This window comes from Maylandia zebra, linkage group LG7 (assembly GCF_041146795.1).
Source record: "Maylandia zebra isolate NMK-2024a linkage group LG7, Mzebra_GT3a, whole genome shotgun sequence".
Classification (NCBI taxonomy): domain Eukaryota; kingdom Metazoa; phylum Chordata; class Actinopteri; order Cichliformes; family Cichlidae; genus Maylandia; species Maylandia zebra.
The window spans coordinates 58744519-58760804 of NC_135173.1; the positions used below are offsets into that span (position 1 = coordinate 58744519).

At 41.9% G+C, this 16286-nt stretch overlaps 1 protein-coding gene across 2 annotated transcripts in view; it reads right to left on the reverse strand.

Moving 5' to 3' along the window:
* The window catches only part of nek6 (NIMA-related kinase 6), a 31462-nt gene extending 15592 nt beyond the window's left edge, over positions 1-15870 (reverse strand). Inside the window, exons 1-3 of one of the 2 annotated variants that reach the window (XM_004564648.5) lie at positions 15599-15870; positions 6782-6882; positions 6259-6399 (exon numbers count right to left, since the gene is read on the reverse strand). In XM_004564648.5, coding sequence (XP_004564705.1) covers positions 6259-6399; positions 6782-6882; positions 15599-15644 — 288 coding nt within the window. In that variant the 5' untranslated portion in view covers positions 15645-15870. Of the gene's footprint in view, positions 1-6258; positions 6400-6781; positions 6883-15195; positions 15494-15598 lie in introns of those variants that run through there. The other variant, XM_004564649.6, reaches the window with a different exon arrangement.
* Positions 15871-16286: the final 416 nt, after the last annotated feature.

A 16286-nucleotide genomic window follows, 5' to 3' on the forward strand; every position in this document is an offset into this window, starting at 1 on the left:
AACTCCACCACAGTAGTTTTAGGCACACAACCACTGAGAAAACTCTCCTTCAGCACCTTTAGCGGACCCCGCATGTCATGTCCAAACACCAGGGTAGCTGGGCTGAACCCCAAAGACTCCTGCTTCGCATCACGTATAGCGAACAATACAAAAGGGACCCCTTCATCCCAGCTTTTTCCGGTGTCGTGGCAATACTTACTCAACATCGCCTTGAGAGTTTGATGCCACCGCTCCAGTGCACCTTGTGACTCTGGGTGATAAGCACTAGACACAGAATGAGAAACTCCAAAGGACCGTAGAGTCCGATTAAAATCCCTGGACATGAAATTGGTACCCTGATCTGTCTGCACGGTTTTCGGGAGGCCAAAGGTGGTAAAGAATTTGACTAGTGCTTTGGTAATGCTTGCTGTCATGATTTTCCGCAGAGGAATCGCCTCTGGGTATCGAGTGGACACACACATTATGGTTAACAAGAACTGATTCCCTGCCCGCGTCTTTGGTAAGGGGCCAACACAGTCTACCAGGATATGCTCAAAAGGTTCACCGACAGCAGGGATAGGACGTAGGGGGGTGGGGGGCACCGCCTGGTTCGGTTTACCCACAAGCTGGCAAGTGTGACAGGTGTTACAAAACTGCACTACATCTGCTTTCATTGCCGGCCAAAAGAAATGCTGCAGTATACGGTCATATGTTTTAGTGACACCCAAATGACCTGACCATGCGTGATCATGTGCTAACTGCAGCACATGCCACCGCAGACTGGTCGGAACCACCAACTGCCGCACTACGCTCCAGTCTTCTCCAGGCCTTGGGGTCCACTTGCGCATCAATAAACCTTCCCAAACGAAAAATGTCTGCCTCTTGCTCCCCTCACCTCCCTTATCCTGAGCTGCTGCGGTAAAACACTGAACTAATGAAGGGTCTTCTTTCTGAGCCTTCACAAGTGCTTCCCGGGTGAGCAGAAAAGGAGCTCCAGACACAGGAGCTGGCTCAACCACACTGTGAGCTAACTCTAAGGCTCCATTATCTCCCTCATCGGTGCAGGGCATCACATCCTTCTCTAGAATAGAGCCGATCACTGATTCTGACAAATCAACCCCCCCACCTTGTTGCTGGGCACGTGAACGAGTCAGAACGCTCACCGGGAACACATCCGGGTGCTGCAGGCTGAGGGCATCTAACACAGGCTCTATAACAGGATTGTTGGTCACCTCAGGGGTAGGGTAAACTTTCCCACCCGCGATATCATTTCCCATTATAAAATCCACCCCATTAATCGGGAGAGAAGGCCGCACACCCACTGAGAAGAAACCACTCACCAGCTCACTCTGTACCCAGATACGATGGAGGGGAGCAGGCACAAAACTCATCCCAACACCTCTTACAATGATGCTAGAGTCACAGTCAGACTTCTCATTAAATTCAAGCACACTAGCTAGTATGAGGGACTGTGAGCCACCAGTATCACGCAGAATGGTCACTTCACACTTATCCTCGGTCTTACCAGAAAGCGAAACTATCCCCTTAAAAATGAAGGGCTTAAAACACTCATCCGGGGTCTCAGGGGAAGGGGGCCTACTGACAGGAGGCATGGTTTTAATCAGCCCAACCCCTTTTGGTTTACGTGAAGACGAGACTGATTGTTTCCGTCTGTAAGCTTCACAATCTGCGATCAGGTGGCCAGACTTAAAACAGAAAAAACACTTTCGGTCTGCCTTGGGACGAAACACAAGTACCTCACTCTTTGGGTGCTGTGCAACTGGCACCTCGCTAGCCTTCACTGGGGCATCGCGCCGGTCATACCTACTGACACTGGTTTTATGGACGAGCGCGAACTCATCAGCCAGCGTCGCAGCCTGCTGTAGCGAGGAAACCTTCTGTTCATTAATATATACCGCGATGCGCTCAGCAATGCAGTTCTTAAATTCCTCTATGAGCATTAGTTCCCGGATCGAAGCCATGTCAGTGGCTTTGCAGGCCGCACACCACCGATCAAAAAGAACACCTTTTTCCCTGGCGAAATCAAGATAGGACTGACCCTGACCTCTTCTCAACCCCCGGAAACGCTGCCTATAGGCTTCTGGGACCAGCTCATAGGCCAGCAGGATAGCCCTTTTCAGCTTGTCATAGTCCAAGCTGTCCTCAGCTGACAACGAGGAACAAACTTCTTGAACCTTACCCGCCAGCTTACATTGGAGCAAAATGGCCCATGAATCCCGTGGCCAGTGCAAGGCCGTGGCTATTCGTTCAAACGACTCGAAGTAGCTGTCGACCTCAGTGTCACGGAACATCGGAACCAGACGACTGTTTTTCCCTACGTCAAACGGGGTGTCTGCCTGACGAATGGAGGCAGTCGGAGGAAGGGAAACCTGCCGGAGTTCCAGCTGTCGCAACCTCACAGCTGTCTCTGCCTCCACCTCCACCTTCCTCAATTCGACCTCTCTGGCTCTAGCAAGCTCTGCGTCTAAACGCCTAAGCTCCAGCTCTTTCTTTAGCTGGAACTCCCTCTCACGGTCCTCCTTTTCTAACTGGAGACGAGCCAGGCGTACACGGAGCTTAGCATCCTGCTTCGAGCCTTCACTTGATTCAATGGAGAGGGGTTCGAAGCGAGGCAATGTCATGGGTTTGTCCTCAGGCAGCCCCTGATCAACAGGTGTCGACACCAATGGACCTACAGCTTGAGCTGACGCCTGCGGAACAGGCTGAGACGCTGCCCCATGCCCAAGTGGACTGGCAGATACTGGCAAGGCCACTATCCCTTTCTCCACCAAGCCAGACACAAGAGCAGCTTTCAGCTCAGCCTTACGCAGAGCTGTGGAAACAGAAATGCTATAACCTGATGCCACCTCATGCAAATCCCTCTTCCTACAGGCGTCCAGTTGGACAAGCGAGGGGTTTTTCTTAAACACGGCAATATCAAAGGTAGCCATCAACTCTAAAAACAAAAAACTACCTGAGGCTAACAATAACAACAAAGAAGCACCACCTCCAATACACAAATGAGAAAACAGGAGGGAAAAGTGTGGCCAGAGGTTAACCAATAAATAAAAGTACCGCCGACCCTCTCCCCAGACCTGCCTACTAAAATCTTAGCCTAGTTAGCTTCTGGAGTGTACCAGGCTCGAGGCAACTTTAAAGGCTAAGCATCAAGTGCACAAAGCACCGACAAGCCTACCCCCGACAGGGAACTAATCCCCACCCGGGATTACTCCGAAAATAATAAAGGAAAAATAAAAAATGAGTGCCTGAAGGAGGAGCTTACGCTCAGCTAGACACTCCCCTTTTGCTAACTGGAGAGGGAGCGCAGCCGATACAATACAACTAACCAGGCCACCGGCAAACAACTCACAAAAACTCAATTTTCCTTCCATTCATATCCTGGACGAGCCCCCACATTGTTACGTTCCCCCCGAAGGGGTCTAGGCATGTGAGTGAGGGGACCAGTAACAAATGAGTCCGGAATCAGAATGAAAAGGAAAACAGACAGAGTTGTTCTGTATTAATAGAACTTTATTACGAAATGGTACAGGTGGATTACAAACGACATTAACATTAACTTAAAGGGCCGGCAACGCCGTCTTACCAACAACGCCAAAGAAACAAAGAAAACGCTCGCAGCCACGAAAGGCAGGAAGACTACCAAACAAACACAATAAAAAAGGAGGCACTTCCCACACTTCCTACCCTACTCCCCACCACGGGGAGACACTCTCAGGGCCCACAAGCCCGTCTGCTCACTGGTCAGAAAGAGGCTGTCTGTCCAAAATCTAGCACAGAACCGCGTAGAGCCACTGAGGAAAAAGCCACCCTGCTCACAGCTCATCCCCAGTTTAAATAGCCTCAGAGGATGATTGCTGACTGGAGTCAGGTGGCAAACGAGGCTAATCAGCAGCAGCTGTGTCCTGGGGAGAGAGGAGAGTGAGAGAGACAGAGAGGGGTAGGAGCGGCAAGAGGGGTGGAGGCGGGGAGAGTGGGCAAACACCCCACCCACACACTCCCACAGCCTCACAGAACGTAACAATTCGTAAATGTCATAAACCCACGTTTTATTCACAACAGAACACATAAAACAATACCAAATGTTTAAAGTGATAAAATGAACAATTTTACAAAAAAGATTGTCTAATTTTTTAATTTGATGGCAGCAACAGGTCTAAAAAAAAAAGTTGGGGCAAGGTCATGTTTACCACTGTGTACCATCCCGCATTTTTTAACAACAGTGAATAAAAATGTAGGAACTGAAGAGACCAGTTGATGGAGAGGAATGTTGTGCCATTCTTGTCTAGTACGGGATTCTAGCTGCTTAAAGGTCCCAAGTATTCTTTGTCACATTTGTTTTGTTTCCTAATAAGTCAAATGCTTTCAACTGGTAAAAGGTCTGGACTGCAGGCACATCAGTTCAGCACTTAACTCATTCACTGCCATTGACGTCTATAGACGTCAATTACGTTTTTCAATGGGAGGGGCTAGAATACAACCTCGGGCAGCTTGTCAGTGAAGTTTATTTTTTCATATATTTGTGACACCTCTAACATATACCGGTAAAATAGTTTTTCACTTCTATAAAACAGAAATAACACTGAGAAAGGTTATGTTTTATCAAAACAATTTATTTACAAAGCAAGAAATATTAGTGTCAAAGGCACTTTTCTGCTTGAAATGTATTTTTCACAAAAAGCTCGTTTTCTCCCTTTTTTTGGTCAAAACAGGCATTTTTGGTGGAACCCACCTCTCTTCTACAGCTGATTACTAAAGAATGGAAAATGGTAGAAACAAGCTTTTTTTTTTGGATGAAAGAAGAGAGTCTGTTCTTCATTTTGGTAGGTTCAGCATTTATATGATCATAACACACAGTTTTCTGTGGCTCTTCAAAAATGAGTAAAAATGCTCAAAAAACCCTGGCAGTGGGGAGTTACCTGATTTGGAAATGGCTGGCAGTGAATGAGTTAACATCTTCTCTACAAAGTCATGCTGTTTAAATAGATGTAGTATGCGGTTTAGCATTATCTTGCTGAAATATGCAAGACCTTCCCTTAAGATGATGTCTGGATGGGAGCGCATGTCAGTATAAGACCTGTATATACCTTTCAGCACCACTGAGTTGCTGCTGTTTCGATTAGCATATATCCACAGTAACAAGATTACATGCATTAGTCATTATAACTGATTACATGATCAAATCTTAGTTTGACTTTATTAATAGATCATAAAACCATCTCCATCTTCTTTGTCAGACTATCTTTATTAAATTATAATTATTTCTGAGATCTTCCGTAGATGTGCATGTCTACCTCTTTCTCACGGTAGAATAATGTGTCAATTAATAAACAGTTATGAGTGGGTGAATGCCAAAGGCACAGCTTTCCTCATTTACCATTGTTATTAACAAGTAAAGATGGTTTGTTTTCCACAAAACTCATGTTTCAGAATGAGAACACAGAAGATGAAGTCTTTCTGTGCAGTGAAATATTAAAATACTTAACTCTATACAGGTCTAGGGAGTTTTGAGTTTGAATAAACACTATAATGGAGAACATTTGGGTAGCGTGGGAGCAGACAGAAAGATCTCATGAAAGATCTCATATGGATTACTATAACTATACTCTAATTGGTTTATTAAACAGAAGGAAGATCAAGAGCTCAGGTATCTTAGGCTCCTGAGGGAAATAAACATCAGTCAGTGGAAGATGAAATACAGTGTTAATGTAATTCAAGCAATGTGTTCCTTGTTTTGTCTGAATTTTACTTTTTTTAGTTTGTGTTCGGTGCAAATGTGATAGCTGCCACTAGTCGCCTCACTCAATCCTCACCCTGCAGGTTTAAAGCTAAGCCCAACATACTTCTACTCCTGAGGAATACTGGTATTATACTGGTAACACAGCAGAACTAAATTCAGCTTCATGCATCTTGGTTTTACTAGTATTATTAGCACTAAAGGAGGCTGAAATTCACTTAATATTTGACACATTCATGTAAACAACTATGCTACCAGTGTTTAAACAGTGGTTAAAGCTAAGCTAGCAAAGACTAAAATAAATTAACATTATGCCTACAAGTTGCAGATGATTAAGCAGAAGAATGTATTTGATAAGGCGTGTACAGTTTACTTTGTAAAATAAAATACTTTAAGTAATCAAGTTAAACACATTAACTTGCAAAACACCAATTTCCACTATAATAAACATAAACAGGAAATGACATTGCACTGCAGTGAGATCTAACACCACATGTATTGCGACTAAGTACAAAGAGCTGTACCTGGACCTTCTTGAGTGCCACCAGCTGTCCATCAAGCAGATATGTTGCTTTATAGACCTCACTGAACTGACCCCGACCGATCTTCTTCTCAATGTGGAAGTTTGCCATTGTGCAGCAGTAATTATAGCTTGGAACATTTTTCTGAACAAGAAAACACCATCAGCAGTAAAACAAAGCAGTATATTATAACTCAATAGATGTCATTTTTTTCTTTCAGCTTAGTGATTTTAACATATCTCTCAATACTATGTGTTGTTTCAAAGTCTAAGGCTAATACAGACAGAACATTTTGAATATGTTGATGGTAGTTATCATCAACTACCACATGCTAATAGAAGAAGAACATTACACTCTGTTAGTCACAATGTCTAAAATTATCTTGTACAGTGCTTTAACTTACAATGTCATATAGACACTATACATTTTGGAACATGTAATGCTCTTCTTTTGGCAAAAAAAAAAAAAAAGAAAAAGAAAAAAGGCCAATACTATTTTTTGGGTCAATACTACTACTACTACCTACCTGATTTTCCTGGCTTGGTATCTTGTAGAGATTATTGTGTTTGTCTAAGGTGGGCTGGTTGTTGTTCTGCACCTCCATGTTTGCATCACACCTACCCACCTCTGCAACAAAGAATAGTTGAAATGACTTATTTAAAATCATGGTACATCTGCTTAAAACATTAAAAAAAACCCAAAAAACTCCAGTCATAATACGCAGAAACTGGGATAAAGTGTAAGCATGAAAAACTAGTTAATGCATTTATTACTTCTAGGTTGAACTACCTCCTTCAGTTAATTCAAAATGCTGCAGCAAGAGTTATGACGGGGACTAGAAAGAGAGAGCATTTTTCTCCTATATCTGCTTCTGGCTTAGCTTCCTGTTAAATCCAGAATTTAAATCCAAATTTAAAATACTCCCACCACAAGGTCTTGAATAATCAGGCCATGTTATCTTAATGACCTCATAGTAGCATATCACCCCATTAGAGCACTTCGCTGTCAGACTGCTGACTTACTTGTGGTATTTAAAAGTAGAACGGAGGCAGAGCCTTTAGCTCCCAGGCCCTGTGGAACCAGATTCTACTTGGATTTAAGACACAGACACCCTTGCTACTTTTAAGATTAGGTTTAAAATTTTGCTTTTTAATAAAGCATATAGTTATGGCTGGATCAGGAGAGCCTGAATCCTCCCTTAGTTACACTGCAATAGGTCTAGGCTATTCCCATGATGCACTGAGTGTTTCTTCTTCACTCAATATGTGTTTATACCCCTCCCTGCATTTAACCATTAATCTTTGTTATTAATCTTAATCACTATTAATCTCTGACTCTTTTCCACAGTGTTTGTTTTTTTTCTTCTCCCCTCACTCTGAACCGGTCACGGCAGATGGCTGCACCTCCTTGAGGCCGGTTCTGCCACAGGTTTCTACCAGCTACAAGATTTTTCTTTCTCCATTTCACCAAAGTGCTTCTTCATAGGGGATCATCTGGTTGTTGGGTTTTCTCTGTATTATTGTAGGGTCTTTATCTTAATATAAAGTGTCAGGCAACTGTTGTTGTGATTTGGTTGTATGAAACTGAATTGAATGTACATACATATGAAATAAGATGTCTGTTTATGCAGCTAAAATGTACATGCATTTCTTGGTCTTTACTTATATGAATTATTGTATTACTACATGGTCACAGGATGGTCTTTATTAGGGGTGGGTTTTGATTATCGACTTAGGGATTAAAATCGATTCTAGCTTGGATAACGTGATATTAGAGCTGGGCGATAGAACGATAACGATATGTATCGCGATATAACTTTTACTCGATAGAGAAATTAAGCTATCGCGATAGACCTCGCCGCTCTTGTCCTCTTAAAAAAAAAAAAAAAGGTCAGCCAATCCAAATCAAGTAGCGCAGAGCCGAACCAATCACAGCCGCAGCGTCACGTCGCGTGACTTGTTACATACAGCACAAGTGCCAAGCCGCACGTGTGTTTGTTTGGGAAGCAGCCAGCGGGTAATGGAGCCAGCGCATAATGGAGGAAATGAGTGCGCCGACTAGAAAAATCAACCGAGCGTGACCGAAGAGAAAACAGATGATGGTTCCAATGCCGGAGAGATTGTCGAACGGAAGAGCCATAGAAGTTCCGTAGTGTGAAGGTATTTCGGCTATTTCAAGTCTGACAAAAAATAGAGTAGCGTGCACTGTAAATTGTGCCGAAAGCAAGTCTGGAAATACAATAAACTGGTGCATGCGTCACACTGTGCGCCACGTTATTGTTTCGGTGAAATGAATTTCTACAATACTGTTACTGTTAATTCTACTCTCTGCAGTGTTTAAATGCTTACATATACACAGTTACTAGGGTTGCCAACCGTCCCTTAAAATACGGAATCGTACCGTATTTCGAAACAAAAGTACACGTCCCGTATTGAGCTAATAAGGGACGCACTTTGTCCCGTAATACAGTGAGAATCAAAAGTAGTCTATAACTTTTAATGGAATTAACGCTTTGTTTGAAAACATAATTCCCAGCCCCTCTCCTGCTTTGTGACCAATGAGCTGACAGCACACTTATGACAATTCGAGTATGACAATTCAGATTACCGCTCATCTCATTGGTCGAGGAAAAGTCGCTTACGGAGAAAATACCGGAAGACAACAGATGACCACAACAAGAAGCATGGCCAACAGGGAAACAAACGCCGACACGGCGGTGCAAGTCTCGGACGACAGTACACCTAAAGCTGGGCAAACACTGTGCGATTTTTTCAGTCACGTTATTCAGCTCCTGCTCAAACTGCACGATTGACTCGCAGGGGTTAGAAGTTGGTAGGTCACGATGCAGGTCTCACACTATACGGCCCGATGCTCTGATGCGACCTGAGTGCTCACACTGTGCCTCCATAACATGAAGGTTATAACAGAAAATCTGTCACTCTCTCTCTCTGTCTTACACTCACACAGACACACCACCACCATCAACTTTGCTAAATTGCTAATGAAAAACACTCATCAGGCAGCTGTGATTGAGCAGCAGTGTAAATCCAACTGTTTTCACGGTTGTTGTGGTCGTGATCATTTTGTGATGCCACATCGAAAAGGCTCGGATGAGCTTTCCAAAGTTCTACAAGTTGTGCCTCCATCGCTTGTGTCCAGATCACACGCTGCACAGCCGTGCTGCAACGTCTTTTTCACCGACGTTTACGTGTTTGCGCGCGAGCAGTGTGAGCGGCTGTGGTGAGAACCTCACGAGCGATTGATGATCGGGAGCTGGTCGTGAGGTGTTAATCACTTCTCGTTACCCCACGTATACTACACGATGCACGATGAAGGCCAAAATCGGTCCGATCACTCAAAAATGGTCTCAAAATGGGCCTAAAACCGCACGGTGTAAGCCCAGCATTAGAGCAGCAATGTTTGTTCCCCTCAGACAAAGGGAAGAATGGGAAAAGGAAAACACTTGGCTGGAAAAAGTTAATATGGGCATGTGCAGTGAATATCAGCGCTATGTGGCCAGAAGTGTGATAATATAATTTATTTTGTGTAATAAACAACTGCAAGGATAGATGATTACAACAAATAGATGACTAATACATAAAAGTAATACATAGATGAATAATGATGATGAGTTAAGATGCGTAATCATGGGAACAAGCGGGTTTACAAACAGGAGCAGCTGATTAGCATCAGAAAAGCTGAAATAATATTTCAACTGAAGCCGATTGTACTAAATGCACTAAATGTGCACTGTTACAAGAATGTTTTTCTTTCTATTGTTTTCTATTATTTTAAGTTAAGCAGGACAGAGTTCTTTTAAAGAAAGATTTACTTATATTCTCAAAAGTTAAGCATGACAGGCTTCTGTTTAAGAAAGAGACCTGTTTTATTGTGTTAATGTTGTCATTTTGAGCTAAAAATAAATGGCTAAATGATCATTTGTTTCACATGTGTTCATATCACAAAGAATACACATCTACTTAAATCAAATTCAAGTCAAAGGGTTAAAAAAAATAATTTCACACACAAAAAAAGAGCTAGAAAATTCACCACACTGGGAAGGGTGAAGACAACTGGGTCGCCCGGCCCTGGCCACGAGGTGTCCCTTATTTATTTTTCAGGGAGTTGGCAACCCTAACAGTTACTGTCCCTCCACACATACGACTCGGTTCTGCTTCTATGCCCCAGCTTTGTTTACTTTTTCCCACCGAGGCTTCTAGACTTCTGATTGGCCAACATTTCTGCACGGTTAGGAATCTAGCGCCACCTGCTGCTTTGGCATGTTCATAGCAGCGTTTTCCTTCATTTCTCCCTTTATGTGTGGACAGGATTATTTTTTAAAACGAAAACGGAAAATCTCCGTTTTCAAAAATACCCGTGTACGTGTGGACGTAGCCTCTCACTCTGACTGGAAGCGCTAATTCGTCATTCGGCTTTTGTCAGACTAAAGTAACTGTTAAAACTGTTTGAAAAGCTCAGCTATACAACAAGGAGAGATTGAGAATTTCCTTTTAGTTCTCAGTTTATTTGATATTGACAAAAGTTAGTCAATTTTGTCTGTTCTTCTGTAAAACAAACTAAGATTTATTTTTAGAATTAATATTTTGTTTCTAAGTGGAATTGACAATTTAGTAGTCTGTTTCGTTTGTTCTATTTTGAAACTTAAACGCTTTAGCGGCTGCCTTTTGTGTAGTTTGCAATATTTGCCTTTATTTATCTGAAAAAGTCTCATGTTCCTTAAGTACATCTACCCTGTTGAACTTATTATGGGAAATAAATATTTAAATAAAAACAAGCTGCTTATTATTTCACATTTTACTTGTGAGCAACGGCACATTTAAATCTTACAAATATAGTTATTTGGCTCATATCGTGATAGATATCGTTATCGCCTGAAATGAAAAAAAACATATCGTGATATGAAAAAATCTCATATCGCCCAGCTCTACGTGATATCGATTCATTAAAATCCTGAACCGATTTTTAAATATAAATTTATTTTGCCCGAAACACCAAAATCTCAGGTTAAACCTCACAAAATTTCAACAACCACCAAACAGCTAAAACAGTAAATGAGAGCAGGTACACAGATTCTGCACAAAGATGTAAACACAAAGCACGGACCCGCCGACAGATCGGAATCAGTGAGATGGCGCCTTTCTCACCCGATGGCACGGGCATGGACATGGTCGGGGCTGAAAGCCAACAGCTCGCTGATTCTAATGTTTCGGCGGGTTCACGCTTTGTGTTTACGTCCTTTTTGCGCTAGATTCTGAAGCTGCAGGTTTTATCTCTCTCCAAACAATATTGATTGAACCAGCAGCAAAAGAAGATCCAAACTACGCTTCACATAAACATCGTCATGAATTCCTTACTTTTGCTGTTTCGCTTCCAACACGATAAAAATCACACTTCATGCACAGCTCTCACTCTCTCTCTGTGTACTTCAAGAACAGCTTCCAATCTAAAAGTCTCTGTTTTCTGCATTATTCGCTTGTTTATTACGCACAAGTCTACCGTTCTTTATAGCGCTGTCGGCCGCTGTTTTTTTTTCCTTTTCCTTACAGTTTGTATATAACTGTGATTTGGCACATATAGATAAAAATAAAATTAGTTAAAATCAAGATGACCTGTTAGTTTAAGACATGTAGCTCTTGAACTTCCTTCTCTAGGTGTTCTTTCATATACAGTGGTATGCAAAAGTCTGGGCACCCTTGATAATTTTCCTTCATAAATCATTGGTTGTTTGGATCAGCAATTTCATTTAAATATATCATATAGTAGATGAACACAATGATACTTGAGAAGTGAAATGAAGCTTCTAGGATTTACAGAAAGTGTGCAATAGTTACTTAAACTAAATTAGGTAGGTGCATACATTTGGGCACCCCAACAGAAAAATTATATCAATATTTAGTAGATCCTCCTTTTGCAGAAATAATGCCTCCAAACACTTCCTATAGCTTCCAATGAGAGTCTGGATTCTGGTTGAAGGTATTTTGGACCTTTCGTCTTTACAAAACATTAGTTCAGTCAGGTTTGATGATTTCACAGCATGGACAGCCCGCTTTAAGTCACACCATAGCTTTTCAATAATATTCAGGTCTGGGAACTGAGATGGCCATTCCAGAACATTGTACTTGATCCTCTGCCTGATTTTGAACAGTGTTAAGGGTCGTTGTCTTGTTGAAATATCCAGCCCTGGTGCAACTTCAACTTTGTCACTGATTCTTGAACATTATCTCTTTATGCACTGAAGCTGGCACGTTCCCTGAGTTTTTCCAGCAAGATGGTGCACCACCACATTACGGGTGCCAGGTCCGAGCATTCCTAGATGAACAGTTTCCTGGAAAGTGGATTGGTCATCGTGGGCCAGTTGAATGGCCCCCAAGGTCTCCCGATCTGACCCCCTTAGACTTTTATCTTTGAGGTCATCTGAAGGCAATTGTCTATGGTGTGAAGATACGAGATGTGCAGCACCTGAAACTATGGATACTGGATGCCTGTTCTGGCATTTCTCCTGCGGTGTTGCTATCAGTGTGTGAAGCGTGGGAGAAGAGGGCTGCCTTGACAATCCAACACAATGGGCAGCACATTGAACACATTTTATATGTGGTCAGAAACTTATAAATAACTCATGAAAGAATAATGTTACGTTGAAACCGAGCACACCATTGTTTTTCTTGTGACATTACCAATAAGTTTGATGTGTCACATGGCCCTCTTCCTATTGAAAAAACAAAAGTTGTATCCAAGATGGCCGACTTCTAAATGGCCACCATGGTCACCACCCATCTTGAGGAGTTTGCCCCCTCACATATACTAATGTGCCACAAACAGGACTTTAATATCACCAACCATTCCCATGTTATTACGGTGTATCCATATAAATGGCCCACCCTGTACTTGTCACGTGCAGACTCCTACATCATTATGATGAAAGCATTGGGGTTCAATTTGCCCAAAGACACTTCAACATGCTGAATGGAGGAGTGAGGGATTGATTGATTGGTGGATGACCCGACTCAACCCCTGAGTCACAGCTGTAACGTTCAACTTAGCAGTGTACAGGTCACATCCATAGGGCAAGACTGCACAGTTGGGTATGTTTAACTACCCAACTGAACATCATATAAGAGCATTTTTATAGTTTATTACAAGAATCATATTTACTTTCTATGGATAGTTATCCAAATCATAACAACTCTTGAATAGGGTAATTTTTTAATGACTCATTCACCTGGATACTGTACTTAATTGCAATGTGGAGTCATTAACTCTTCATTAACCTTTCTCCAGTTACAAAAGGACTCTGTTGCCAGGTTTCGGCAACAGGTTTGGGTCCTGTGGTGACTACAATAATTCAAGCCAAAGCTATTTTCAGACCACCAGATCACTAAAAGTGACTCAAAATAGCTGGTACTGCATCTCTGTGTGTGCTAAGTTATTATGACTAGATGAGTTATTTTAACAATTTTGTACCTTCTCTCGCAACTTAAGAGTCCAATAAAAACAAACCAAAAGCAAACGTTTTGGATCAATTGAAGTTTTTTTAAGGAATTTTCAAAACAATCTGATAATAATTAATTATAATAGTCCAGCCTAGAAAGTAATAAATGCATTGCCAAATGCAAATATGACATGCTTAGAGCAGATACCAACTGATCGCTGTAACAAGGTCCATGCTAATCATGCACTAATCAGGACATCTGATTACCAGAAGATAAGAAAAAGAGTGAATAGCAGAATAAGCTGTTTGGCATTGGTAGAGTTTGGCATTTTCATGGGCACAACTATGCTACTCAACCCACAAATGCATTTTTGCTAAGTTGTATGCACATATGTTTTTGACTTTTTGCAAAAGTGTCAAGGAATACCCGCACCTGTGAAATTAAAATGCATTGTTTCTGATTATCTTTTTTCTCACATGCAGCTTTTGACATAAACATAACTCTTCATGTAGTGAAGAAGAGCATGCAGAGGGTTGATGAGACATGCTAAGGTAAGATGGTGGCATCTGCTCTGGGGACCCCTAACGGGAGCAGCCAAAAGAACAACAATCTGACATAGCTCCCACGCCCTCATATGCCAGCAGAAAATCGTTGTTGATTGAAGTTGCTCAATGTCATTGGCAATCTCTGGATGCCACATGACTATTAGTCGCTTCCTGTGTAGACAGTCTTACTACTCAACCTTTCCTTTCATATTCAAAGATGTCGAGTGCTCTATGAAACTATTGCCCAATGGCTTTTGGCTACTGTTGGTAAAAGAACAAAAACTTAATTGGGTAATTTCAACAGGTCACATGATAGAGTGAGGCAACATCTCACAGTGGTTTCACCTAAAACTTCTAGTTGTAATGACCCATACCTTTTTTTCACACCTTGGCTCATGTGATGAGCATATGATAAGGAGTGGGTCAACAAACATCTTAAAGGACAAACCCCAATACCTGGTACTCTCCAACATTTGGTTTTAGAACTGCAAAAGCTCTTGGATGAGAGTTGAAACCTCTTCAAGAAATTTAAACAAGTACAATGATTTTCTTATACTGTTTCTACATATAATGTTCACTTCTACACAGAAACCACACACCCAGACAGGAGGGGTGGGGGTACAGCTTGTTACTCATGTTTGATACACAAATATTGTCATTGTTATATGGATGTGTTTTGTTTGGGGTTTTTTTGTGTGTATTTTTAAACTAATGCCAGAGATGCTATCACATAATACACCCAATGCCGCATCTCTGTTCTACCCAATTACCTCACGTTGTAATCGACTAACTTAATGTATAATCCAAATTGGTCTAAGTCAAAAGTACAAAAATTATATTCACAGGAAGATAAACCAGGAGCTGCAGAAGTTACGAGTTTTGCAGTGGTTTCCTGTTGTGAAAGAAGAGCCTGCAGAGACGAGAATTACCCCAATAACACTCACCATTACTTCATTTAGCTTGAGTGACAGGTCGCCGATAATTACTTTAAAGTGGCAATGGAAACATGGAAATTAAATGGATGTGAATTTCAGTCCAAGTGTTCTGCTGCGTGCTCTTTTCCGGGCCTGGTGCAGCACGATTGTTTAAAATAGAAAAAAAATATATAATATTATGTTTAAACTATAGACCAGGAATCTATAAGGTCTCGTTTCTGTCCGGGTAAGCAGCACGCTAACGTTGCTGCTAACTAGTTAACTGCTACGAAGGTTGTGCAGCTCTCCAAAATGAGGCTGTATCCTGTTCCATGACGCGTGTTATGATTCAGCCACACACGAACTTACTGAAGCGAGCTGCTGCACAATTCTGCGAGCTGCCACCGTCTCCTTACTACTGACTGTGTCTTACCTGGAGAGGAGTCAGTAATGTCCTGCGGCGTGAAGGCCTTCCACATTTTACAACTTCTGTTAGTTCGTGTTGTTGTGCAACTCCTCACACCAACAATGTGAGTCAGACCCCCGCCCCCGAGTCTCTCTCTCCCGCCCCCGAGTCTCTCTCAATCGCCCCCCGCTCGCTGTCCAGCAGCTTGTTCAATAGAGCTCGCTGATAACTGAATAACAGAAAGATACGACAAAGTTTTCAGTCTCTGGTTGCTAAAGTGGACGCGAAATTGTGAGAAGTGTTTGAGCAAAGTGGGTCAGTAGTCTCCGCGCCCTGCTTCTAAGTCTCCTGCATACGGGATGGGGCTTTTTTTAAGAGTCTGGTCTGAAAATAGATTTGTATAAATTAACATGTTGAAACGAAAGAAAAAAACGTGGTGACAGATGAGGTTGAAACGGAGATGAAATTTCTATTAAACGTTAATCATTCGGGGGGAGGGGGGGAAACAACTACAAAACAACAAAGCAAGGAAGAACATAATTTAATCTGTTCGGATCTGTAATACAAAATTACTAAAGCAAACTTTTGTATCAAAATGTAAAAAAAAAAAAGAACAAAGAACAATGAGAGACCTGAACACACACAGGTGCATACATTTTACAATTGTTTATTTATCAAGCATATTTAATTAAACTGAATTAATATACGTTTATCC